This window comes from Penicillium diatomitis (genome assembly GCF_028827545.1).
Source record: "Penicillium diatomitis strain IBT 30728 chromosome Unknown utg000005l_segment0_segment0, whole genome shotgun sequence".
NCBI lineage: Eukaryota > Fungi > Ascomycota > Eurotiomycetes > Eurotiales > Aspergillaceae > Penicillium > Penicillium diatomitis.
In genome coordinates, this window is record NW_026623177.1 from 3,070,404 (window position 1) to 3,097,058 (window position 26,655).

General features: G+C 51.9%; 6 protein-coding genes across 6 annotated transcripts; 5 read left to right on the plus strand and 1 right to left on the minus strand.

Annotated features, from left to right (window-relative positions):
• Window positions 1–154: 154 nt before the first annotated feature.
• Window positions 155–4,297, minus strand: N7539_005486 (uncharacterized protein; the record flags this gene model as incomplete). The annotated part of the gene is made up of 3 exons (XM_056935088.1): window positions 155–3,272; window positions 3,339–4,055; window positions 4,161–4,297. 3 exons carry the CDS (start codon window positions 4,295–4,297, stop codon window positions 155–157), a joined length of 3,972 nt encoding a protein of 1,323 aa, XP_056790282.1.
• Window positions 4,298–5,396: 1,099 nt separating this feature from the next.
• Window positions 5,397–10,042, plus strand: N7539_005487 (E3 ubiquitin-protein ligase SSM4; the record flags this gene model as incomplete). The annotated part of the gene is made up of 2 exons (XM_056935089.1): window positions 5,397–8,424; window positions 8,478–10,042. 2 exons carry the CDS (start codon window positions 5,397–5,399, stop codon window positions 10,040–10,042), a joined length of 4,593 nt encoding a protein of 1,530 aa, XP_056790283.1.
• An 830-nt stretch (window positions 10,043–10,872) lies between these two features.
• On the plus strand, window positions 10,873–14,972 carry N7539_005488 (uncharacterized protein; the record flags this gene model as incomplete). Its single annotated transcript, XM_056935090.1, has 2 exons — window positions 10,873–14,194; window positions 14,482–14,972. The coding sequence occupies 2 exons, from the start codon at window positions 10,873–10,875 to the stop codon at window positions 14,970–14,972; spliced, it is 3,813 nt and encodes a 1,270-aa protein (XP_056790284.1).
• An 805-nt stretch (window positions 14,973–15,777) lies between these two features.
• Window positions 15,778–17,022, plus strand: N7539_005489 (dihydrofolate synthase; the record flags this gene model as incomplete). The annotated part of the gene is made up of 1 exon (XM_056935091.1): window positions 15,778–17,022. The coding sequence occupies one exon, from the start codon at window positions 15,778–15,780 to the stop codon at window positions 17,020–17,022; it is 1,245 nt and encodes a 414-aa protein (XP_056790285.1).
• Window positions 17,023–17,482: 460 nt separating this feature from the next.
• On the plus strand, window positions 17,483–18,512 carry rex4 (putative 3'-5' exonuclease; the record flags this gene model as incomplete). Its single annotated transcript, XM_056935092.1, has 2 exons — window positions 17,483–17,826; window positions 17,909–18,512. The coding sequence occupies 2 exons, from the start codon at window positions 17,483–17,485 to the stop codon at window positions 18,510–18,512; spliced, it is 948 nt and encodes a 315-aa protein (XP_056790286.1).
• A 3,923-nt stretch (window positions 18,513–22,435) lies between these two features.
• Window positions 22,436–26,158, plus strand: tcsB (putative sensor histidine kinase/response regulator TcsB/Sln1; the record flags this gene model as incomplete). The annotated part of the gene is made up of 7 exons (XM_056935093.1): window positions 22,436–22,519; window positions 22,631–22,665; window positions 22,757–23,326; window positions 23,398–25,632; window positions 25,691–25,814; window positions 25,873–26,012; window positions 26,074–26,158. The coding sequence occupies 7 exons, from the start codon at window positions 22,436–22,438 to the stop codon at window positions 26,156–26,158; spliced, it is 3,273 nt and encodes a 1,090-aa protein (XP_056790287.1).
• Between the last annotated feature and the right edge of the window lie 497 nt (window positions 26,159–26,655).

Here is a 26,655-nt window from a genome sequence, read left to right on the forward strand (position 1 = left end):
TCGAGCTGGCCACACATGCTTCTGGCATGCCGCGATTAGAGGCCGGCGCTGATTATCGCTCGCAGAGTAAGGTTGAAGCGCAGCAATAAGGGAAGATATTGACTAGCTAGCCTTGAGACGTGAGCATTGTTCATTGTAAATGTGGCCTTCACGTCTAGAGTTCGTCTTTCGCCAAAGACGAGACACTGGCTCTGATGGTTCTTGTCACTTGGTTGGCCTGAGACGCGGCTGTCTCCATGGCCACTGAAGCTCCACTGGTTGCTTCAGTAGCCAAACCTGCCAGGCGCGACTGTGCACTTTCCACAGCGGCGGCGAGGCGGCTGGTGGCGTGTTCCATCGCACCAGGTTCCTCGCCGTAAAATGCAAGACTGGCCTTGGACCGAATCTGCTCAATGTTGTCTTTAGCACCATTGATGTAGCTAGGGTCGGTTCCAAAGACAGCGCCACTGATTTCAGCGGAGGCACTGGAGTATGTCTCAGATGCTGCATCGACGGCCTGCTCAAGACGACCCTTGGGAGTACCATAAATACCAACACTAGCAGCATCAACAGCGGAGTGAAGCTGATTGTTCACTTGGTGCATGATGTCCTCAACGCTAGGAACGTCAGTGACATATGCGAACGTCGCAGAGGATGCCACGCTGCTCATGCTAGAGGCAAGGCTGGCCAGCTGGGCCTGAGCACTTTCAACAGCGTCGGCAAGACGGAGGGTCGCACTCTCGACCGCACCAGGCTCTTCACCATAGATCGCGGCACTGGCTCTGGACTGGATTTGCTCGATATTACTCTTGGCAATGTCAATGTAGGTTGGCTCCTTCCCGTATACGGCACCACTGATCTGAGCAGAGGCGCTTGAGTATGCCTCAGCAACAGCCTCCGTGGCCTGTTCGTAGCGACCCTTCGGGGTGCCATAAATGGCCACACTGGCGGCCTCTACGGCTGACTGAAGCTGCTCGTTGGCCTGCTGGACAACGTCCTCGACGCTGGGAACATCAGTGATGAAGGCGTTGGCGACGGAAGAAGCCGTCTCATAAGCCTCACTAGCATAACTGGATGCAGCCGACACCGCCTTGGCAGGATAAGGTGTCTCGAATGCGACCCGAATTCTGCTAATAACACTCTCCGTAAACGAGGGCTGCTGACCAACAAGGACTTCGGAAAGAACTGCCTGAATAGTGTCAAATCGCGGCAGATGCTCCTCCATCATGCTTTGATAATAGGGCATTGGGGTACCATACACCTGCTCGCTGGCCTTAGAGACTAGAGTCTCCCAGTTCACAGAAGCTTGGCTCGATAAAGACGCCATGACGCCAGGGGTGGTGCCGTAGACAGCTGAGCTGGCGGACGCCGAAACGAGAGAAAGAGAGGATGACGCAGCAGAAAGAGCGGCGCGATATCTTGATGAGGCATCTTCCACAAGGCTCTGAGCCTTACCATCGTCGGCCGCGGAGATCATAGAGCTAGCGGAGCCAACAACTGCGGCAAGACTAGCAGAGGCAAGCGAGGACGCCTCCTGATATTTTGAGTCAGCATCAGCGAGAACGCCTTTGTAATTCCAAGGAGTGGGCGCTGGCGTGGGAGTGCCATAAACCGCATCCGAAGCACTTGACATGAATGCGGTGTAGTGCTCATGCGCCAGACCGACAGCCTCATAGTAACGGCGCTGTGCATCGAGAACGAAAGGCTGCGATCCTGCGGATGATGACGCTGGCTTGGTGTGTTGTGCCAGCTGGTCAGAGGCAAAGCTCAGCCCTTCGCTCAAGCGCGAGGATGCGACTGAAGAGATGTGAGCCAGGGGACCGGTAGGAGTGGGTGTAGCCCAAACAACGCCAAGTCTAGAGTCGAACTCTTTACTAGCATATCGCACAGCGCGTGAGTAGGCTGATTCGATGGAATTCAAAATTTCAGCGTGAGCAGTCGCGCTCGATGAATGCGACATCTGTGCCATAGCCTGAGACTTGGCAATTTCATACAGAACCTTAGCCTGTGCAGTAGAGTCTGCGAAGGCAGATCTGGCATCGTGGTACACGTCCTCCGCTGTTTCAGCGAGATCGTCAAAGATACCTCGCTCTTCCTCGTCCAAGATTGGCTCTTGCTTCATGTTCAAAGATGCAGCAGCTACGCCAAATGCCGATTTGGTGATGTGCTGGTACTCTTCAACAATTGGCTCGATCGAGTGTTCGCTCGCGTCAACACTCGCGACGGCCACCGGTACGTCCTCAGATTCAACGCCATGCTCATACTCGTTGTATGTGGTGGAGCTTGAGGAAGTTTCTCCCGGGGTTTGTCCCTCGGACGCGGAAGACGACGATTCCTCATAAGAGGCAGCAGATTCACCCTTGTCTTCCTCGCCGGCAGATGCTTGACTATCTCTATCAGTCGTGACAATTGGCTTTGGCCATGAAGGAGGAGACTCCGCGCGCGAGTCGAAATTGTCGCTCACATCACGAGCGGCAATTTTCCATTTGCCGACATCCTTAAGTCTAATCAGTTCATTTGCGGCCTCTTCGGCGACTCGCATTCCGCTGTCTAGAACGGCAGCACCCAAAGATTGTGCCACAACAACAGATTGGTGGTTCATTCCAATTCTGCGGATCTCGTCCCGCCAATCGTCAAGCTGTGCCTTCAATGCATGGTACTTTGCCCAGTCCTTGTAAGTGACATCATCCATCCAGGCCCATCGCGTGCCAATCTCTTGCAGGCCCAGGTCACGAATGCTGTCCAGAACATCTAGTGTCGAATTAATGGCGGCAGATACTCGTCGAGATAACTCTTCGTCAAAGGAGAGTGACCACTGTCGGAGAGCGTGTGCACGGTCTCGAACTACAACAGCAGAAGCACGAATGTCATCGATGAGCTTGTCATGAGCTTCCTCCTCCTGTTCCGGGACATCCTCTCTCGGCAACGATCCAGCTAGATCAATGATTTTTTGTTTGATGACCGCAGTCTTTTCGGTAGAGACTGCCTCGAGCGCCATTGACAGACTCCGTCCGTGACCCTTGGCGCTACTTTCAACAAGTGCTGACACGATTTCCTCGATGCGCTCCTCCAGATCCTCAATGCCCTTGTCAGCCGCCGCCGCGAATTTCTCCTGCCATCTTTGAAGATCGGAATCAATGCGGACGCGAGCTTGCTTAGTCTGCTCCTCCGCCGGTATCGTGGGCTTGGCGGCCTGCGATTGCTCAGTTGGCCTAGTTGTCACTGTGGAAGATGTGCGAGGTTCAATCTTTGCGGTAGTCACCGGTGTCGAGGAAGCACGCTCAGAGGAAGTGCTGTGGTCTTAGTTAGAATCCGCTCCTGTTGCTATAGTATGGCATAGTATGGGAAGAGTATCTTACCTATCCATCTCATCCATAACAGCGCGTAGTCGTTTGCCTTCGCGGTAGCTGGCAAGACGCTGCCCAATCTTTACAAGCTGGGGCTCCACTTGCTCAGAGTACAGACCGGTGACATGGGGCCACAAGGAGCTATTGGCAAAATAGACAAGTGATGACCAGGTATAGCGGGCACCAGGCATGACATGGGTTGCTAAGATTTCTTGGCTGGTACTATAAGTCTTCCCAATGTAAGGCTGGGAATGCGTGTAAAGGGGCACCAATTGATTCCAGTATACAGCCTTAGCAAGTCCGTCCACTTGACGATAGTAAGGCGACACAACAGAAGCGACTCCCTGAATATGAGGATCGATTTGGGCCATGTACAATTGATGGGCTTGAGACTGGACAGCTTCCAGGCGTGGTGTTACTTGCTGCTTCCATTGAACCTCGCCGATTTCGCGAGCTTGCTGCAATGCTGGAGCGCCATATGCTTCATAACCAAGCTTGGCGGCATTTGAGACAGGCGTATACACTCGCTCATTGAGGATAGTCACGTATGGTTGCACCTGATTCACATAGGGGACAGCGTAGGCGTTATAGTAAGGTGACAGGTACGGTTCCACGTGTGCGCGAGCGACCAGGTATGGCTTGCAGACCTTCGGAGAGGTCTCGCTCAACTCGTCCAACCGGGACGGACATCGAAGAAACGGCGTCAAAAGGGTGTACCAAATACAGAGCCTGAGATCCCGATCATATTAGCTTTGGTCCTGCTTTTTGAAGCTCAGGACTCCTGCTCAGTGGACAGCTGAGCAACCACGTTCCAAAAGGAGGTTTCACACATACCGCACAACAAGTCCAAGAGACCATCGTATAGGGCCCTTCTGTCGCGGCTTGGCTTTCCGAGCGCTGTTCCGGATCAGACCACCTTTGCTAGTATCTGATGAAGCTGCCGATGCGTGTCCATTTTCCTGAGCTGCCATCTTGTGTTGTCGTTGACGGCGGGCCGGCCCTTCTAACTTCGAAAGAAAAATAGAGAGCACCGGTGACAGATGCAAGCTTCTGCCTGCACTGGGTAGGACCTTCACTGAATAATTGAACCTCGGCGAGTGTGCGAGCAGCTATTGCATGCTTAGGTAGCTTTGAACCGTACAGCAAACCTTCAAATCCTGTGCAGCGACGCGAGGGCTGACCATTACGAACGAAGTCAGCGATTGAGGCGGAATGCTCGCGTCGATTTGACGCTAGGGGACTTTTACGGCCCACCGTTCTAGGCGTACCAGATAGAATCCAAGACCTCCAGAGGAACGCGGGTCTTTTTTCTCCACGAAGACTCAGAAATGGGAAGAAATGATGCAGAAAGTCCAGAGGCAGATTTGAGTCAACTTGGCCATGCGATGGGCGCCAAGGTTGTGTCCCTTTCAATGGTGGCTTGATGTGCTGCTTAACCCCAGTGAGGTCATCGGTGGCACGGGCGCATGCACTACTTGGCCTTGCTGGATTAGTGGTGTCCCAAGTTGCTTGTTGATGACTTGAAGCGCAACGGCGGGACCATAATGTTAATACAGCACGTAACTAATAAATAACAGCATGCACGGTGTCATCTGTAAATAAAGATGTAAGATTGCTGTAATCGCCCGCTGGCAGGCGCTGAGTCAGCACGGCCTCGGATGGCCTGGCATCCGCTGGGCGTCCATCAGTGTCCTCAGAAAAGCGGGCGGAATTCAAGAACCTCCGGTATTCTACCGTCCTCGATCAGTCCACATCACGACAGACCAACAGTGAAGCAAGTGGGCATCAAGCTTCAATGCTGCCTTCGGCGCCTGCTCAATAATTCTGAGCCTTCCTGTCAAATTTGAGAAGCGGGAGAAACTTCGGAACGCAGAACATACCCGCCGGTCTCCCTCGTCGGCCGAGTAATACTCTTTAACGCCCTGGAAATTTATTCTACCGTCCCATCGCCGCTCTGAGGAACCGGGTTCAGACAGTACCACGTTGTTGACCATTGACTGAACTATGATGCAGATTGGGTAGACATCCTGCTACCTAGGCAACTTCTCGCATCCTGCGCCACAGACCATCATGGACTTCACGACCCAGTCATCTTACGGCCCCGCGGACACGTCGTCGTTCCCCGGTCTGATGAATGATGAAGCCTATGACAAGCGGGAGGCTGGACCTGAAGATGTGGATACCTGCCGAATCTGTCATGGAGAAGGAACCGAGGAGGAACCGCTATTCTATCCATGCAAATGCAGTGGCAGTATAAAGTTTGTCCATCAAACCTGCCTGGTGGAGTGGCTGTCACACTCGCAAAAGAAGCACTGTGAGCTCTGCAAGACACATTTTCGATTTACGAAACTTTACGATCCAAACATGCCAAAGAGCCTTCCAACGCCATTGTTCATCCAGCAAGCTTTCTTTCAGGTCGTTCGGACACTCATAACTTGGTTGCGATTCCTGCTTGTGGCTTTCGTCTGGCTGGGTTGGCTGCCATGGTCAATGCGAGCGATATGGAGGGCACTTTTCTGGCTCGCCGATGGCCGTTGGTCGGCTGCTGGACCATCTCAGCAGACGGGGTCGGGGTCCGCATCAAGCAGCGTCAAGCAATGGGCCGCAAACCACACAGGCAGTGGAGCCGCTTCTCTCACACCCATGGGATTAGCTCTTTCAAGCCCTTCGCCTGCCTTGTCTGCCTCGACTTCCGCTGTCGCAGCACTGTCAGCCCAGTCGCCTGCCAACGCTCACTCAACCGGCGAGCCGCTGATGCTCACACTGATTAAGAAAATCATACCAAGTCTTTTCGTACCTGCCTGGTCATCCAGTCGTGATGGAAGTGTCTCGGAAACAAACGGAGCTCTTGGCTCGTCAAAAGCCCGCTATCCTTCCTGGCTCTCTGATGTCAAATTCCTCAAGGCATTAACGCCGTATCCAACTATAAACAACATGATAATCGACACACTTGAGGGCCAATTGATTACATTACTTGTCGTTGTTGCTTTCATTCTGCTTTTTTTGATACGGGAATGGGTTGTACAGCAGCAGCCCATGGCAAACATCGCGGAGGGAGAGCGAGAAGCTGCACTGCAGCTCATCGCTAATGATCGCGTCAACGACGGCCCCGAACTCCCGCAAATGGAGCAAGAGGTCCGGGATGGCCGTGAGATTGATGGACCCGAATTTCCTGTTCCAGAGGGAGCCAATGACGCCTTACCCGGTGGCTCTCGCCAACCTTCTCCTGCGCCGTCTTGGACCGATTCGGATGACGGTCTACCAGCGTATGAGAGAAGGGCAAGTATGGATGACGAACACTTCACCCAAATCCCTTCACAGAATGATGACTTTATGGGCATTCGCCAGCCAGCGCAAGACTCAACTCATGCATCACCAGCATCAGATATTTCACTGCTTCAAGACATTCTTATGCGCGCCAACGGCGATCGTGATGAGATCTTACGAATCATTCGACGCGAAGGTCACGAGGAAGAGCTGGCCTGGATTGTAGAAGCGATCACTAGATCACAAAACGAGCGGCCATTTGGTGAACCTTTCCACGAGGATGGAATTGACACGGCTCCAATTGAGAGTCCTTCACGAAATGCAGAGACATCTGCCACATTGACTGAAGATGCAATCCAACATCGAGAAGAGGTCAATGCTCGCATGACCGATGACGAACGGCCGGATGTTGCCGAACTGGAAGCTGGACCTCCGAAGGCTTTCATCGAACGTGCAATCGATTGGTTTTGGGGAGATGTCACTGCTGAAAATTTCGATAATGATACCAACGCCGTACCAGACGAAGAACATATTGTGCAGGACCCGGCTTTGGAAGACCCCTTCGTGCCTGTTCAGAACCGATTGGACGCACGCCCTGCTGACGAGGTGGCTCCGGCTGGACTTGGACCTGACGGTCTGCTGGAAGGCAATGATGCGGATGCCATTGAGGGGGACGATTTCGATGGAATCTTAGATCTCATTGGGATGCAGGGTCCTATCTTTGGTCTCCTGCAGAACGGGGTCTTCTGTGCCCTTCTCATCGCATTCACGATAGCAATTGGCATCTGGCTCCCATATTTGTGGGGCAAGATCGCCCTCGTCCTTCTGGCCAACCCTCTGCAACTGATCATTGGTGTGCCTATGACTGCTGTAACCGTCATAGCCGACATTGTGCTCGATACCCTCATTGGTTCCCTTGGTTATTCAATGTATTGGATGAGCCTCGTTCTGAAGGTACTCGCCAGTCCGTTTGGGAATCTCGGGCCTACATTCGAATGGATGTCCAAATCTCGGGCTATCACCAGCACGTCTATCTCTTTGATCGACAAAAGCACGAATCGCTTGAACAAGGTTGTCAGCACGTTTTTGATATTCCAAGAGTCCGACATTCCCATGTTCTCTGTGCTCTCCCATCAAGCCCTCAAACTGCATCAAGCACGTCTTGTCGCGCTTTACAGATCGATTTTTACTATTTGCAAATTCGCTCTGTACGACTTCCCTCTGCGCTTGATGACAATCGGGATACCGGCTGCATTCACAATCGACTTGAAGCTAGCTCATTTGACCAACGCCACAACATTCGTGAAGGGCTATGTTGGCAACATGACAATGTCCTCGATGTTCACCAACCCAGGGTCCACCCTTCTGGGAGCCAGCGCCGGACAAAGAGCACCTGCTGCCATCTATCTTCGGGAGGACTTAGCTGTATGGGACACCACAGATCGTGCTATTGCCATTGCTATGGGGTATCTTCTCGCCACTATGGCCGGCTTCTTGTATCTGCGAGTCAGTGGGCTGCTCGCGGGAGCCAATCGGGGCCAAAGAGTCGACGGGGTTGTTGCCGAAGTACTCCTGCAAGCCGGTGGAGTCATGAAGGTGATCCTGATTATTGGAATTGAGATGATCGTGTTCCCCTTATATTGCGGTACCCTGCTGGATGTTGCTCTCCTGCCTCTGTTTTCCGACGCAACGATCTCTTCGCGCATTGCCTTCACCGTGGCGTCTCCTCTGACGTCCTTGTTCGTGCATTGGTTTATTGGCACTTGTTACATGTTCCACTTCGCTCTCTTCGTGTCAATGTGCCGAAAGATTTTGAGAAGCGGCGTCCTCTGTAAGCAATGACGTGACGACCCGATGAATTTTCTTTTACTGACTCATTCATAGACTTTATCCGTGACCCCGACGACCCTACCTTCCATCCCATTCGTGACGTGCTTGAGCGTAGCATCACCACCCAACTTCGCAAGATCGCATTCAGTGCTCTGGTGTACGGCGCCTTGGTCATTGTTTGTCTGGGCGGCGTTGTATGGGGTCTATTTTACGCACTTGATGGCGTTCTGCCCATCCACTGGTCGTCCAGCGCACCAATGCTCGAGTTCCCTGTGGATTTGCTGTTCTATAATTTCGTGCTACCGCTTGCACTTCAGTCCGTCAAACCCTCAGACATTATTCACGACCTCTTTGATTGGTGGTTCCATAAGTGTGCTCACTTGTTGCGGTTGAGCAACTTCTTCTTTCCGGAAAGACATCCCGAAGAGGAAGGCCACCACGTCCGCCGCACTTGGTGGAGCTTCTTCTCCGCCCAGCAAGGTGACTGGAAGCACCCTGTCGTTGGGAAGGAAGACCAGGCGCAAGCCGAGTCAGAGAATCGCGATGTTTATTTCCTGCGAGACGGCCGCTACGTTCGCGCCCCCGCGTCCGACCAAGTGCGTATCCCTGAGGGCACGCGAGCCTTCCTTGACGTAAGCGAAGATAACACTCGCATCGACGGTCTGCCTGATTTGAACGATGGCCTTCATGGTCGCGGAAATCCCAGCTTTACGAAAGTCTACATTCCACCTCACTTCCGAACTCGGATCGCTGCTTTCATCGTCTTTATCTGGCTCTTCGCTGCCACCGCGGGCGTCGGCATCACTATTGTGCCGCTGATCCTTGGGCGTGTGCTTGCTTCAGCCTGCTTCTCCAGTCCTGCTCCCGTCAACGATATCTATGCGCTTTCGATTGGCCTCTCAGTGGTCGGCGCTCTAGGATACGCTGTGTACTATTGCCAGGCAGCTTTCCGCTGCCTACGTGAAAATCAGAATACGTACCTTCAGTCCCCACGCGAGGCGGTCAGACTCCTGGGCAGTGCTGTACTCGTTTTCGCCAGGCTTTTGTATCTTGCGATTGCCTTGGTCGTGGTGCTGCCGTCTTTCTTTGCCCTTCTCACCGAATTATATATCCTTATCCCGGCACACACTTTCCTCGCAGATGGACAAGAACATGTCATTCACCTGGTTCAGGACTGGACACTGGGAGTCTTGTACGTGCAGATGGCAATCAAGCTTATTCTTTGGCATCCCCAATCCTGGCCAGCCGTCGCTGTCAACGGTGTATTCCGTCAAGGGTGGTTCAATCCCAATGTTTCACTTGCGACGCGTGCGTTGATCCTGCCAATGATGCTTCTGACTTGCATCGCGATCATTGCCCCACTATTTTTCGGACTTGCCTTACGCTACACCCTGTTCTACTCGGTCGTTGGAGCACAACCCGACATCTATCGCTTCGCATATCCTGTCACCCTGTCGGTTGTTCTGGCCGTATGGAGTGTGCACTTCGCTCTACGAAAGCTGGCGATCTGGCGTATCCACATTCGCGATGATGTCTACCTGATCGGCGAACGACTTCATAATTTTAGTGAAAAGCGGGCGCGGGACGTTGGCGTTTCGCGACGCGTGTTCTCCCGGTGAACTTGCGATGCTCCCACTGCCCATGATCTCACTTACTCATGCTCTATAGACCTGCATTAGTTCTGAATTCACGGACTCTGCGCGACCGCCTCTCTTCGCCCTCGAGCAGGCTCTACTGACTCGGTGATTAGGGTTTTTCAACTATGTGCAATTCTTTGCCTTTCTCACTTGTACATTTTACATTTCATCCTTTTAGGAGCGACAATCGGCATTGGGCCCATTCTCTTGAGTCTTTTGATGCCGGAACAGAGGACCCGCAGCCGGACCAGAGTGATGGCTTGGCTGTACTCTCTTTTGACTATTTCCAATGATACCATGATGCCATTTCGAAGACATGATTGTCCTGTATCCCGCGAAGCTTTCACATGCACGCCCGCAATGACGGGGGATCTCCCTAGTGTTTACTTCTGTAAATCCTTCAACTAATGCTGCTGCCTGACAATTGGTATTCGTATTACCCGTAACTTTGCTTGATCCGTCGAATTGAGATGCCTGCCACGTGATCCACTTAGCGCACATCCTCAAGGGTGATTGGTTAGGCAACAGGATTCCCATGGACTCTGCTGACTTGCCCGCAGTAGAATAATGGCAGATGGCTAGTCCGTAGTCCGTTCACGACGGTCGTATCGACCGTCGACCGGGCATCCATTGAATCTGGAGTTTTCTCGACATCAGTCTGCGCTACATGGCCTCCAACGCCTACAATTCATCCAAATTCTCTCACGATGTGTAGGGAATGAGGTCGGTGATACTCACAGTGACTGTCACCTCCATGCCATCAACTTGAGCCCCGCTATCCTCTCGGTCCTTATCGAAACGCTATCGTCAAGATGTCCGTGATGCGCCATGGAGGAAGCGGATTCCTCCAGCGTCGCCTGACGAAGCTCTATACGGACACCAAAACTTCGTGTGAGAGCATTACGACCGCATCTAAAGCTCTCGACGACCCAGAGCTGGTCGCCCTGCACGAAAGCTTTCAGAAACAACGAGACCGATTGCTATCATGGGGGCTGGATTGGAGCGACGCCAGCGCCGCTCAGCCAAACGACATCGATGAGTCGTTGACCGCTGCCGGATTCAGCGATGTCGTGGAAAGCGTCATGTCCACGATCCAGGGCTTGTTGAACGATGCCGAGCGTATTCAGCACATAGATCCACCGATGACCTCGAAGGAACATAAGGTTGATCTGCCCACGAAAGACGCATTAGGCGGCCGGCCTCTTAAAACGCAGTGGACGGAGGATGATGTTCGTCGCTCTCAGACAATTTTGAATGACCTCACCTCGTGCATTGACACACTCTATGAGCTGTCTACCTCACGCCGCACGATGGCGTCTAGTATATCATCGAGCAAACACAGCATGAGTGGGCGTCGATCCAAGACGCATCCTCTCCCAGCCCACGACACTCCATACAGGACCTACTCTGATTCGAACGAAAAGGCAAGGGCTTCAAAGCCGGGATATGACGCGTTTTTCCCTACATCTTTGACTTCGAAAAATGGCCAGTCCCAAGCCCTGCTTATTGAGCGCTCTGCTCTACAACTATTTGGCGCGACCCATGATAATAGCCCACCTCCATACGCATCTGTCGCAGTCTCAACCAACTCCCGCATGATCGGTCGCCTGCAAACGTCGTCGTGTGCATTGCTTCGAGACTCTGTGACCGATCCGCATGTGTCTGTGTTGGTGGAGTTTATGCCGATGATGGTTGCTCCCCAGCCAAGCGCGAAGACTTCTCGGCTGGAGACGTTGCAGAACTCTCTTGATCTTCTACTTCAAAATTCCAGGGTTGGACATCTGGGTCTTTTGAGATTTCTGGGTTACTGCGCTGACGATTCTAACGCCCGTTATGCTTTCCTCTATCAAATGCCCGTGGATTATTTCCCTTTTTTGCTAAACCCCAGTGACCTGTTGAAGGAACTGAAACCAATGTCCCTAGAAGCCCTTCTTCCCTCGTCAGAGGACTTTCGGGAGAAGCGAATGCCCAATCTGGAGACACGTTTTCGACTTGCATATGATCTCATGATGTCTGTCTTGCATATGAGGAGTCAGAATGTCGTGCATGGTAATATCAACAGCAACAATATCATTTTCTTCCCTGGCCGAGCCGATGCTAGCCATGACGCTGGTGGCCTGGCCCCAGACATGCGGCGACCCTACCTCACCTCACCAGCGCGCTTCTCTGCTGACGGGCCAACACCTGAGCTGCTGTCAACGGCAATGTACCGCCATCCTGACGACAAGCGATCAATTGAAGACGACGCTGCTTGGGCATACGATCTTTACTCTCTGGGCCTTGTCCTACTGGAGATTGGGTTGTGGGCCCCTATCGGTCGACTTTGGAAAGAGAAGTACGATCGCTCCTGGTTCAAGCGTCGGATTGAAGATCTGTATGTCAAAAAGCTTGGTGCAAAGTGCGGGACGGCGTACTTGCAGGCCGTCCAGCTTTGTCTTGATGCTCCTAATTTCCATCTCTCCACCCAACCTATGACCGACCTCACCCTTCGTGTGCCTCAGGTATACCACTACCCTGTTCTTGAACAGTCAGATCCTGAAGGCACCTTCTCGTTCTCCATGAACTTCCTTTACACCATTTGCAAAGTTCTTTGGGCGTGCACCCGCATCGACATCTTCGCGGCTCCACCCCCGGAAGAGCTCGATGATTCTCTGCCTTTGGCACTCGTTCCATGTTCGGAACTCGCTCCTAGCGCGCAGGTCGCTGAACCCCTTTCATTCCACAATGAGCCGCTCAACCTGGAGAAAGATCTACCGTTACTTCCAGATTCCCAATGGCAAGTGCGTTCCGAGCCCAATGTGATCGAAAGACCTGCCAGAAAACGAACTATAAAACGTCTTCCACACCTGGAAATACCCGATGAGCATCTGCAAGAATGGAACTTTCAGATCATGCCTCGCCTCAGCCGGCTTCTGCAGAAGATTCTCAAAGAATCGGACGAGTCCTGCGGGGTGAACCTCATGATGACCGGTGAAACCATTGAAAGCGCCAAAACCACAATCTGTGTAACGTGCGCAAGTGTCAAGAAAGTTCGGTCTGCCTTGAAGAAGCATTTCCCCGTTGACCATGAAGACTGGGACCTCATTGTTCTCCGTGGAGACATTGAAAGATCAAAAGTTCCTCGCACCAAGCGACAGCCCGCCAAGACCCGTCCCAACACATCGATTCAAACGCCGTTTCGCCAGCGTGAATTGAATCCTTGCTATCAACAAAGGCCGCTTTGTGGTGCATCAATCGGCGCTTTCCAGAACGAAGAGCACTTGCCTCCTGTATCTTACGGAGGTGCTGTTCTCGTCGATGGTCATCCTTATGGTCTTACAGTTCACCATATGCTTGAGGTGCCAAGTGACGATGACGAGCCTGGGGGTAATGGACCTGAGGCTCCTTTGCGCTCCGCCGGCCGACCCCAAGACACGTTGCGAACGGCCTCTGGTGTCAGCAGTCAAGAATTCATGTATCCCTGGCGCGATGATGAGCCCTCCGAAGCCAATGCAGACCTCGAGATATCAGGCTCGGAAGATGATGACTCCCTCTCTCACCCCGACGAGAGTGAGGTCGACGAATATTGGCTGTCCGAAGACGATTCCTCCGATGATGAATCTTTGGAGGGTGTCGACGACGATGACTTTGACGATGATGCGGCCTCAGTCGGTGATACTGCTGGCGTTGAACCGGGAGAAGAACCTCGTTTGATGGTCACCCAACCAGCTCTTGATGACGTCCACGACGACTTCTTTCCATCAGCTGAGGATCGTGATGACGAACATCTCGCGTCTCATTCCCTTGGCTACATCCATGCCTCTTCGGGTCTCCGTCGGTGGACGCGTAAGGGCATGAAGCATGAGATTGACTGGGCCCTTATCAAAGTTGATGACACTCGCATGGATGCCCGCAATATCGTTGTGGACACCACGCCGTTTCTTCCAGGTCGAGCGGGGTTTGGTCGGAGCCCCCCACCCCCGATCTTTCTCAACCAGGTCGCCCGTATCGAGGAGTTGGGCGGTATGCTGGTCCAATGTTGCGGTCGCACCAGTGGTTTGCAGACCGGGCAGATATCCAAGGCCATGACACTGGTCAAGCTTCATGGCCGCCATTCGTTCTCAACAAGCTTCTCTGTGAGCGGAAATTTTGGAGGTAAGCGGCGCCATTCAGCAGATCCATTTTGTTTTTCACGCGATATTTTAGTTAGATACCCTGGTTGTGATTGATTTCTTTGCGACTGACAAGTCGCGTTTTCGCTTTCTTAAACTCTTCACGCCCTTCATGCCCACCGTGTCTTCCATCGTTACCATGTTAGGCTGGCAGTGTAATCCAAAACCATTGCTCTCGATAATTACTACGAGCAACGAAAGGCGCAAGATGACTTCAACGTGTATGGAGTAAATTCTTATTGAAAGGCACCCGCTAACATTCGTTCTCAGCCCCCGGTGACTCAGGTGCTTGGGTTTTTGATAGGTCTACCGGCCGCGTCTGTGGCCACGTCCTGGCTTGGTCAGCACAAACCAATATAACCTACATTCTACCGATGGAAGTCATCTTCGAAGATATTCAGCGTACCCTTCACGCATCCCTCGTCTGCCTCCCCGGTGACCCAACCCGTGGTCTAGGCTACGCGAACCCAACGCCTCCTCTCCACCCTGGAGGATATCGCTACCAAAGTCCACAACTTGTGGATGAGTTTGGTCGACTCACTGTTGGAAGTCCGTCTCCCGTTCCGCCGAGTATACCTCCTCGTCCCCCTGCCCACCCGTATGGCTACCATCCGGGAGGTTTTACTCACCCTCCGCCTCCGCCTCCACCTCCACCTCCACCTCGCCCGGGATCCCAGGAGGCGCACCTATACCGGGGCGTCAACCCCATCCCTCCAGCGCTTATGACTAGACCTCGAAATGTTGAGCGACAATATGCCTAGCAATGATGTCTGCAGGTCATCCTCCATGTCTGTTAGGAGCCGGGATTCGTGTTCTTCGCTGTCTATGTCTCTCGGATGACCTGCCCATCTTCCTTCGGTCTGGTGAAAGCCTGGCTCGATACTGGCTGTATTTCAATTGTGGGATTCTTGTTGGTCTTGAGCAGTCCTTTCCCAGCTTCAAGTTGTCATTTCTTATCCGTCTCTATGAATTTTCACGGAATACCCATGGCGATTTTAGCATGCGTTTTTGGAGAATTGATTGCAGCTTCTCCCCCCCCCCCCAAATATATCACTACGGGGTCTAGGTCCGCTCGCAGAGATGCTCCTCTGTAGGCTTCAATTTCTGTACAGGATGCACTGGGCCCTGCGATCAGACCGACAGCATCTCATTCCCTCGTTGAGACGGACATTGTAGGTAATGTGTATCAGGCAGGCGGGCCCTGCCCAATCGACAGGCTGCAAATTAATACGACTCGCCTGGTAAGGTAAGAAGGCTTTTGGCGAGCTCTTTAAGCCAGTTAAAGCTCCCTACATGTAGCAGTATGAATGGCAGGTACATAAGTTACCAGTGACCTCTAGCGAACTTACTCATCTATACCGCCCTGTCCCGTCTGGTAATCGGATCGCTGGTCACGTGCGAGCGCCCTTCAGATTACCCGACAGATGGCATGCGGGAAACTTAACGGAGACTCCACCCAGCAATGCCGGAGTGCTGATAAGACGGACTGTCGATTATCATGGTCAACTCACCGATGACTTCAAGGGTCATGTCTATAATCTTCGACTCAATTGTGCATCTGGAGCAATGATTGAGCTAGGATTAGGCCGCATTGCGCGACTGGTTCAGCAAACTCCGCTGACATGGTCAGCTATTCACGTCGCTGGTACCAATGGCAAAGGCTCAATCAGTGCCTACCTCTCTTATTTGCTTTCCGCGGAAGGTGTCCGATGCGGTCGCTTTACCTCACCGCACCTCATTGATAAATGGGACTGTATCACCATTAATGAACGAGTGGTCCAAGAGTCCCTCTTTCGCCGGATCGAGTCACAAGTCAGGCAACGGGATGAAAAGCTTGGCATCGGTGCATCCGAGTTCGAATTGTTGACGGCCACTGCCTTTGAGATCTTCAACCATGAGCGCGTCGAAGTCGGAGTCGTGGAAGTGGGAATGGGTGGCCGTCTTGATGCCACCAATGTCTTGAAGCACGTCCTGGTCTCGGTGATTGCAAAAATTGGAATGGACCATCAGGCCTTTTTGGGATCGACCATAGAGGAGATCGCTCGGGAGAAAGGAGGTATCCTGAAACCAGGCGTGCCTTGTGTGATTGACAGTACCAATGAAAAGGGCGTCATTGAGACATTATCAAATATTGTACAAGATCTTGGTATCGATGCGTCTTTTGTGTCACCGGACAAAGCTAAGGAACACGCTCCAGCTTTTGCAGAGCTACTCAAAGCTTGGGACTTGGAGCCTCACCAAGAAGAGAACATGTGTCTCGCTGCATCAGCCTTGAATATTGCGCTGGCGCAGATCCGTCCCCAGACAGATCCGCTTCGGCTTTTACCTCTTCTTGCGAAAGTCAGATGGCCGGGACGCTTGGAGAATGTGGTTCTTGAACCCCTCATCTCCCGTTCACAACCTGTTCTCCTGGATGGTGCTCATAATCCACAATCTGCTGCCGTGCTTGGTCGGTACGTTGATCGCAAGCTTCGCGCGAACTCACAGCCCGTCACGTGGGTTATTGCCGCTTCAAGTGGCAAAGACTTGGCTGGTGTTTTCTGCTCACTTATCCATCCTGGTGACAATGTTGCAACGGCCGAGTTTGGGCCCGTGGATGGTATGCCTTGGGTGATGCCTACGAAGTCTACTGATCTCGCCTCAACTATGAGCTCAATCTCTGACATTGGACAGATGAAGAGCTTCGAAGGGGACCTGCTTTCCGCAATGCAATGGGCTAGCGAAGTCTCTCAGAGTGGGCCGATAGTCATTGCCGGCAGCCTGTACCTCGTTTCAGATGTCCACCGTCTTCTTCGAAATGCGAAGCAATGACGCAGACTCTTATTGCGTCGAGGATCTCTACATCATTTTCACGCAAGACAAAATGGGCCTGTCCGTTGAGTCGCAAAAATGTTTTTCTTACCTTTTTCTACCCAAAATAGCAGAATCAAATATTTGGGAGAAATCTTGGTTCAAATAGAGATTTTTGGTTGATACTCACGTATACCGATTGACCTGAAATGCAGGCTATGTACAATAATTCACTTGGCGAAAACAAGAGCACACTCTTCTTACTACTACTGCTCCTGCCCTTACAAGCATGTCTCAGAATCACAAACCAGCAACTAATTGCCTGATCCGGCAAGATTCATGTTCTCGTCGGGCGGTGTCTCACGGGTGAGTTTTCTGCCGACAGAAAAAAAAAAGTACCATGGATATCGTTTCTCTTTATCGCGAGACTCTTGTCAAGTCACAACATGCAATAAAGGTCTTCGAACCAGTCACATTTGCAATGGATGCGTCAAACCTTTCCAGTAACTGGAAGACACTACAAGCCACACTCAAGCAAAGCGGTGCAGCATCAACAACAGCAATTACGAAGCGGAAGATTGCAGATCGCGACTCATCCGCGGCCCCGAAGAAGCGCAAAATCGCCGACCATCCCCACAAAGTATCCTCGAAAACACAACCGAGCAAGACACCACTCAAGAAACGCAAGATGGCAGACTGTTCTGCAACTGGTGGCACAGGGTCTTCTGAGCCCTCAGCAGCACGCAGAAGATCCAGCACCAACACATCTGCCGCTCCCGTGACGGTGTCGCGAAATGCAAAGGTCAATGAGGGACGCTCTGCCACGTGAGTTCCCCTTAATTTGGACAAACAAATACTCTTTCACATGAGGACGGTGCTTATTTTGTATTCTTCGTTGTTGATACAGTGCGGAGCTTGGAAAATACATTGCCATGGACTGCGAAATGGTGGGTGTGGGTCCCAACCCCGACAACGACTCCGTCCTTGCGCGCGTCAGTATTGTCAACTTTAACGGCGATCAAATCTACGATTCTTATGTTCGACCAAAAGAAATGGTCACCGATTGGCGGACCCACGTCAGTGGTATCGCGCCCAAGCACATGGTTGAAGCTCGCACACTGGAGGAAGTACAAAAGGAAGTCGGCGAGATCATGAACGGACGAATCCTGGTGGGCCACGCATTGAGTAATGATTTGGACGCTCTGCTCCTCAGTCATCCTAAACGCGACATCCGCGATACCAGCAAACACGCCGAATACCGCAAGATTGCAGGTGGAGGTTCCCCTCGGCTGAAGATGCTTGCTGAGCACTTCTTGGGGTTGAAGATCCAAGATGGAGCTCACTCATCTGTGGAGGATGCCCGGGCTACCATGGCGCTGTATCGGCGGGAGAAAGATGCGTTTGAAAAAGAGCATCTGAAGAAGTGGCCCATTCGCAATGTGCCGGCGAGCTCAGGTGATGGTGACCAGAAGAAGAAAAAGAAGAAGAAGAAGACTACGCGCAAGCGGTGATTTCGAAACGATGGAATGCATTGCATGGAATCGGGTGATACACAAACGCTGCCTACTACTTATAGTGCGACATATTTGTCTGTGCATAGAAAACATTACGGATACCCCCAATCTGGATTTATCTTGTCTTTTACGTTGAATGACTTCAAAAATTTACCAGTAACCTCCACACTGACAAACGATGATGTACGGGGACATACGATTTCCGGGTGCTTCACACCGTATCGGTGCCCTTACCCGTGATACAGTATGATTTTTATATATAAATTACCTTGCTGTCTTTGATCAATGCCGATTTCGGCCGAAATCATAGTATGGCCGATGATTTTAGGGTGCCTCAGGCACTACAGACAACTCTTCAAAGTTCCACCATGTGTGGTTCCAGAGTCCAGACTCCCAGTTCCGGCTCGGCGGGGCTCGATGTTCGGGTCCACCTTTGCGACAGCCTCGAGCCGAAATGGTGGCTTGTTCCACCGGGTAGAATGACGTAGAATTAGCTCTGCATTGTCTGAGGCTGGGTTGGCTCTGGGTGAGTGGGCCTCACGAGACGTACTGTACAGGACAGTATAGTATGGTAATATGGTATGGCCCCGTATTCGGTGACGATGTCAACCCTTGAACACCAACCTTCAATAGCGCCTCTGTGAGAGTGTAGCTTTAAATTGAACGGCTCGTCATTGCATTCAACCGTAATCTTGAATGCAGAGATACATGGAGTAAGGTGTCATTCGACTCTCTACCGGCCCAATAACACAGTCTCGCCACTAAAAGAATTCCGCCAAAACACGTGTCGAATACACAGTTTCCATGGCGCAGGGCCTAGACGCCACGTGAAGCGAAATGAGCTGGAAACGGCCGTCACGTCTACTTGACATGGGTGTGGCCGCAGCATAGACCATTCGGACATACATCGGCATCAGTCCTCAAACAAGGTCTGCGCGTTTAGCCCGTCATAGAACGTTGGCCCGTCATAAATTCAGCCATGCAACGTAGCCATCTGTATCTTGGCTCAGAAAGGGCAGGGGCAAAATGTTGCTAGCTTCCAGGCTCTGCTCTAGTTACGCTTGCATGCACTTTCTGGAGGCTGTAAGGGTCCAGGGTCTAGACTTTACCATACTCGTAGTAGCCTCCACATAAGTTACGTGGAGGTAGGGCCGGGGGCTGGCTAGACTTACGGATCGATTAGTCTTTCGCCTCTCTGTTCTAGTTTTCAAAAGCGAATCATTTCACCAGAGGATCTCAGAGTAAGCAAGTAATGCCCCCAGTCTTCTCCACTAGTGCAGAACTTCAGACGAGGACTTTGATCCGAAAAAAAGTTGCGACAGTGTTCGGGCCAGCCATGTGACGATCGTCGCCTTTCGCCCTCAGTCCGTTCGGAAGTTTCCACCAGATGTGGACTCAAGCCGATCTGCACAGAATCGCTCGTCTCTCTCCACGATCTGCGACCCAGAGCGAAGATCTCTGGAGACAGTGTAGTTCATCTTCAATTGGAGTTTCACAGAAACAAACTCAATCCTACTGGGGTCTGGATGGGTCCCGCGGCTTTGGAGGATTTGAAGTTTCCATTGTGCTGGGAGATGTATCAATCCTGCAGATCAGGTATGGACCTACCTGTATAAAAGCGAGGGTTTCTTTGGAAGAATCTGGTCGGAACCATATCAAAGCTTAAATTGATCAAGACTGGCCTTTGATTATACTAGAAGGACTCTTTGTAAAAAAGGGGGCATATCTTGACACTTTCCTTTCTCGGCATGCTTGGTTTTATGCTCGGACTAGTACTCAAAACGTATGCGAACTCCATATCTACTACAACTTGGTCCCGCGGTCTCCAGCGCGCAGGCCATTTGGAACAGAACTGTCCTCCTATGACCTCTTGAGCTACAAATATTGATATTCACATAAGACAGGCCCTGCGTACTGAACAGTCGTGTTAATTCCGTCTCCTGAACATTGTTTTTTAACAAGAAAGGAGGTGACTCGTGGGTACCCTCGAAGCGATAACTGAGACACGCTCAGCGGGATCGAAGCTCATCGCTTGGGATGAAAGCGATGATGTCACGGCAGCGATGACAGCACCCACATTGTGGCGCCTGCGGTCAACAATCTCCCACTCACAATTGGTGCAGACAATTTTAGGGGCCGCCGCCAAGCCCTGAGCAGCCCAGGAATAAACAGAAAGAGGACTCCCGTTAATTTTAGTCCTTCCAAAACGGAGGACCCTCCTACAGTCCATTGCCGAGTTCGAGTTCCACGGGCGCGAAACAAAACACTCGTCCGGAGATGATGAGGATGATCAGTTGGCAATCTGGTGTTGTGGGAGTAGCTGGTCATCAAGCAGAGATAGAATCAGGTCTCCGAACACCTACCATACACCTTTCCAACTAAAGACTGAGCTGCATGCCCCGCCGGGGAATGACACGAATTACATTTCTGCGAAGCAACCGTAAACAATAAACATGAAGTTGCCATGTACTGTTGCCCGTGTATACCGTGAAACGGTGAAAGTGAGCATGAACCGATTACCGAACAGGGGACCGCACAGACTAGCTCAATAGATATGACTCTAGAGACGTGAAACTACTGGCTCGGCAACGCTTGCCTGCCTCTGAGGGGGCTCAATCTGAAATGTGCTGGTGTCATGTTGCGCAGGCGTGGAATCGCGGCATATCCTTGTTCCCTGATTCAAGTCAAATCGGTCCGTATGAGGTTATGAAGTATAGTAAATACATTGATAATTTGATACCGCTTTTGTAGTCACGGGCCCAATACTGTCACTGTACCGTAATGCGGTCAGCATCGAATCATCGATTCTAAATCGATTCCATCCATGATAAGGTTGATGTTAGCTTTAGGTCCTATTCAACTATGTGGTCGGCCAGACAGATCAGTCACCAGACAGTGGTAGTAGTTTGTCCTGGAAAGCCAAAAAGATCTCCTATCCTACGCCCTGAATAATCGCTCCATGGCACTGGATGTGGCCACTTCCCCAAAAAGATAGAACAACCGATCTTTCGAGACAGTATGGATGCGGGGGAGTGGTAAAGCAGTATGTCATTTGAAATATCTATCCGAGATTTGTTAAGCACAACATGCTGGACCATGGGCCACGGGGCAATTCCAGTTCAGTACAGGATGCACAGAACTATATACTTCTGTGGCCGTTGATGATCCTCAGGTTGTGCCGAACTGCAAGTATAATGTTGTAGTGTCATTGAAGGAGTGCCATGCTCGAGTTCCGCCGGGTACGCTTGATGTACAATTTGTACATTCTTTACAGTACGCAGTCCGTATCATGCTGGGTAACCGTACCAGGTTACCAACAATGGTTAGTGTTACAGTGGATAGACCAAATTGGAAGTTTTCAAACGGTAGCCCCGCGGATCTACCCGAATACTACAGTAGTTGAAAATGTTGTCACGGTCAGTAGGCGAATATCAGTCTGACTGCTGGCGGATACCCGGAGAGACCAGAGGCTATGAAGACAAGAATCATGCATCATACAGATTGGAACATCCTTGTCTAGACTCTCGAGTGATATACCAAGCATACTAGTCTAATCGACCTCCCCATCCATGTGGTGGTGATGGTTGTTCGTCGAACCTGGTCTTGTTCCTTTTCATTTCGCCTAGTCTAGAACGCTGACGGCCCCGCCCACGGTTCCCCATCTCCACGCCTCCGGTAGCCTATCAGCAGGCCTTGGCAGTATGGCAGTCGGCCCTGACGATGGCAGGAGGAATTTCCCCAGCAAAGATCCGGATTTCCTTCCGCTTTCTTTCCCTCTGACACGGCATGCCCTTCTTGTGCGCCCTCCCTCACCCTCGTTTCCCCCGGCACACTTCGCCAGTGTCCGTCAACATCTCCAACCTTGCCGTCTGATTACTTTCGCTCTATTCATGCCCTAAACGCGGCGTGCATTCGATCGGATGCGGATTCCAATAGCCGTGCAGCTTGGGCTGCTCGTCCTTTTGACGACCTTGAGTGGAATCGCCATTCTTGCCATCGCAACAGTATGCTACACAGCCTTTCCCCCCGCCTGTTCACATCTCATGACCGGCATATCCCGAAATAATGGAGAGGCGACTTGGAATGCTGGGGGTACATGACTGACGCGGCGCTAGTGGTTTACGACATATGAGTTCGTTGTCGAAGTCGGGTAAGTCGAGATGTCGAAGACTGCATCGGGCTAGATGCCGTCGTACGTATTATCTACAACGTCGAGACTCAAGCTGACCGTCTTTCGTCAGCTCGCAAGGACTCGAACTCGTCGCATCGATCAAGGCCAGTCAGATTGCCTCGACTCTGGAGGTGCTCGAGGTCACCTGCAAAACGATTTCAACTCGCATTCTGATCCAAGCTGCCCTCAAACGCAATATCAATGGTAATACCACCAGCGGCAATTGGGATGACTCCCTGCTAGATTTCCAATCCGCCTTGGGAAGCCGGGGCTATCTCAGCTTGTATCAGGTGATGCTATATTCTCGCGATGGCAAGCAGGGCAGCTCTCGACTGCTGAACGTCACGAGTGACTCTTTACCAAAAATCACTCTTCCGTGGACCGCCGAAAATGGGAGCGCCGTACAGTTGGGAAGTACCGTCTTCCCACCTTCGCTGTATCCAAACATCACCTATTCGGAATCTTCGACTAAAGGTGGCACGTCTTCCCCCGCAGCGTATGCGTTTCCCGACTACCCGCTGAACTTGCATACTGCCCTACTGTTGGGACCTCTCTGGGTCAATGATTCGTTCTCGTTGGTATCTCTCACGCTACCGATCGTCAACAACACCTCGGACACCGAGCTGCTCGGGTTCATGACGTGCGTGGAATACTCTCCCTCTTGCCGTGCACGAATCAAAACATATTGTAGAAAACGCTAACAACTATCAGGGTCCTGGCAAGCGCCGCAAGTATTCAAGACGTCGTCGCATCTCGCGATGGCCTCGGAAAGACTGGACAAGTGCTGTTGATCGGCCCCGCACGCCCCCAAAATCGATTCGCCAAGGATGCACAGCCCGCGACACCGAGCACTGCACCCGACTCGGCAGCGTTGGCGGACTCTCAGGTTCACTATGTCTTTGAACCTACACCACTTCCCGGTCAGCAGACCCGACACAGCAAGTTGACCACCAGTGACTCGTTCAGTCTGTCCTCCTACAAGGCTGCGCTGGAGGCGATGAATCGGCCGTATGCGTATGAGAACAAGTCCCTCAGTCGACTGACGACAACGAACGAGGAAGGCAATTCCGTGGCAGTGGGTATCATTCGTCCCCAGACAAACCTGACCCAGTGGATTCTCGTCGTGGAGGAGACCCATTCTGAGGCGTTCAGCCCCGTCTACCGCTTGAGAAAGATCATCCTGGCGTGCTTCTTTGGTACTGCCGGTGCAATCCTGTTGTTGGTCCCTCTGCTTGCCCATTTCGCCGTGGCCCCTATTCGAAGACTGCGCGAGGCAGCACGAAGATCTGTGATTCTGCAAATGCCAAGTCCGCCGTCTTCACGCCAAGCACCGCAACGACTCAATTCCGCCGACAGTGATCCAGAAGGCCTCGAAGGGAAGATCGACGAGAAAACTGGGCCGGTCGCGTGGATCAAAGCGATCCGGCGGCCAGCGAAGCGACTCAGCAGCGCGAACACTGTTGCGGGCGATCCCGCTCGCCGACCGTTCCAGATCCCCGCCCGTGTCAAGGAAAGACGACACTGCGTGAGAGATGAACTCACTGAGTTGACTAGCACCTTCAACGAGATGTCCGACGAGCTGAGCATTCAATATAATCGTCTGGAGGAGCGCGTGGCCGAGCGGACCCGGGAGTTGGAGAAGGCCAAATTGGCCGCCGAGACCGCCAATGAAAGCAAAACCCTGTTTATTGCAAACATCTCTCACGAGCTGAAAACGCCACTGAATGGAATTCTCGGAATGTGTGCGGTCTGTATGGGAGAAGACAACCTGGGCCGAGTCAAAAAGTCTCTTCAAGTGGTGTACCAGTCGGGTGACCTACTTTTGCATCTTCTCAACGACCTTTTGACTTTCAGCAAGAACCAAATCGAACAGGCAATTCAATTAGAAGAAAAGGAGTTCCGTCTCTCCGATGTCCGCGCCCAGTTGACCACCATCTTCCAGAACCAGGTGAGCGAGAAGAAGATCAACTTCAGTGTGGATTGCTTTGCGGGCAATGAGGTCCAAACCGGTCCTTTAAGTCAACTATCCCCTGATCACGATCTCGGACGACCACGATCAAGTTTCGACACCACAAATCCGACAAAACTCATGGACATGGTACTTTGGGGTGATCAACATCGTATTCTCCAAGTTTTGATCAATTTGGTAAGCAACAGTCTCAAATTCACGCCCGAGCGAGGAACCGTCGAAGTCCGAATCCGCTGCCTAGGCGAACAACACGGCCCATTGGAGGAAATCGATTTCTCTGTCGGCAGTCGTTCCGGTAACCCGCAAATGCTCCTTGACACGACACCCATCCGCAAGAACGTGTCAGAAAAGCTGCAAGCGGTCGAGAGGTCAAGTGAAGATCATATCTCGATGATTGCTCGACTGCCGCAACTGGTCTTCCAGTTCGAAGTTGAGGACAATGGCCCTGGTATTCCTGCACACCTTCATCGGCGGGTCTTTGACCCATTCGTGCAAGGTGATCTCGGATTGAATCGCAAATACGGTGGCACCGGCCTGGGACTAAGCATTTGTGCTCAACTATCCCGCATTATGGGTGGATTGATTCTCTTGGACAGCCAGGAAGGCCGCGGATCTCAGTTCACTTTGCGCATTCCTTTGAGATTTGTCAAGGAAGTCGCGCCTAGCACACTGGCCCCTAGTACGCCCGGCTCGCGAACGCCCAGCGTGCTCTCGTTGGAAGAATTCTCGAATGCGGCCCGGACCCCATCGAATCACTCCGTGCGGAACGAGACTGTTGCGCCTGGATTCGAAAAGTCTGAAGTTCAGCCCCGTCTAGTCGGTTTAAGCCAGCCCTTCTTCACTCCCACTGTTCCTGCCAACTCGCCTGCGTCTCCACCCAATGCGAACGGCGATCTGGACGTCCAAGAAGATGGCACGAAAAAGATCCGTGTGCTGGTGGCTGAGGACAACAAAGTGAATCAGGAAGTCGTGCGACGGTACGAGTATACTCCGATGACCATTGTTCTTGACGACGTACGCTAATCGAAGATATAGAATGTTGGCACTTGAGGAAGTGTACGATGTGACCATGGTCAAAGACGGACAGGAAGCGTTCGACACGGTCAAGGCGAACATGGACAAGGGCACAGTATTTGATCTGATCTTCATGGACATCCAGGTAGGATCTCGCGACTCCCATCGGTATTGATGATCAGCAATTGCTTACACTATTACAGATGCCGAATCTCGACGGCCTTCAGAGTACGCGGCTCATCCGTGAAATCGGTTATTCCGCCCCTATTGTGGCTCTTAGTGCCTTTGCCGAAGAGAGCAATATCAAAGACTGCATTGACAGCGGCATGGACATGTTTATGAGGTAGGCTATGGCCACGGCGTAATTGCACCATGCCGAATATTGTCGCTAATTCAAGAAATAGCAAACCGCTTCGACGACCTGTGCTCAAGCAAGTGCTTCACAAGTTCGCCACGATTCCAGAGGAATCCGAGTCCAATGCTTCCTAATTTCTTAATCCATCTTGATTGCATGTACAGTTAATCGTGGCGGCGTTCTTGAGAATTTTGAGCGGTGGGGGGGACCTTTAGTTGCATCAAGCAGGCGTTGTAGGGATATCTGCGCGATCGCAGTCTGACCTTTTTCTGTATCTACTTCCATTTCCTTTCTTGTCTTTTACGTTGAAGCTACCACGTACATACTTCCCGGTAGCTCAAAACTGAGATTTTGAGTCAATGTAATATGGAAAAACTGTTCGAGAATTTTCTCAAAGCCTTTGACGCCGCTTATTGCAGGGCAAATCGAAGAACATCTCCGACACACAGGTAGTCGAGTCGTCCGCACAACAGAGGCCTGAGGGCCCATTTTAGGACAAACGCGGTACAAGAAAAGTGTTCGCAACTTCGCTATATGACCATGAGTAGAGTAGACAAGCGATATTCGGACTGCAAAGCTTTCAAATAGACCCTCAATCCATGGCCCAGACCGTGTCGAAGATCTTGGCGGA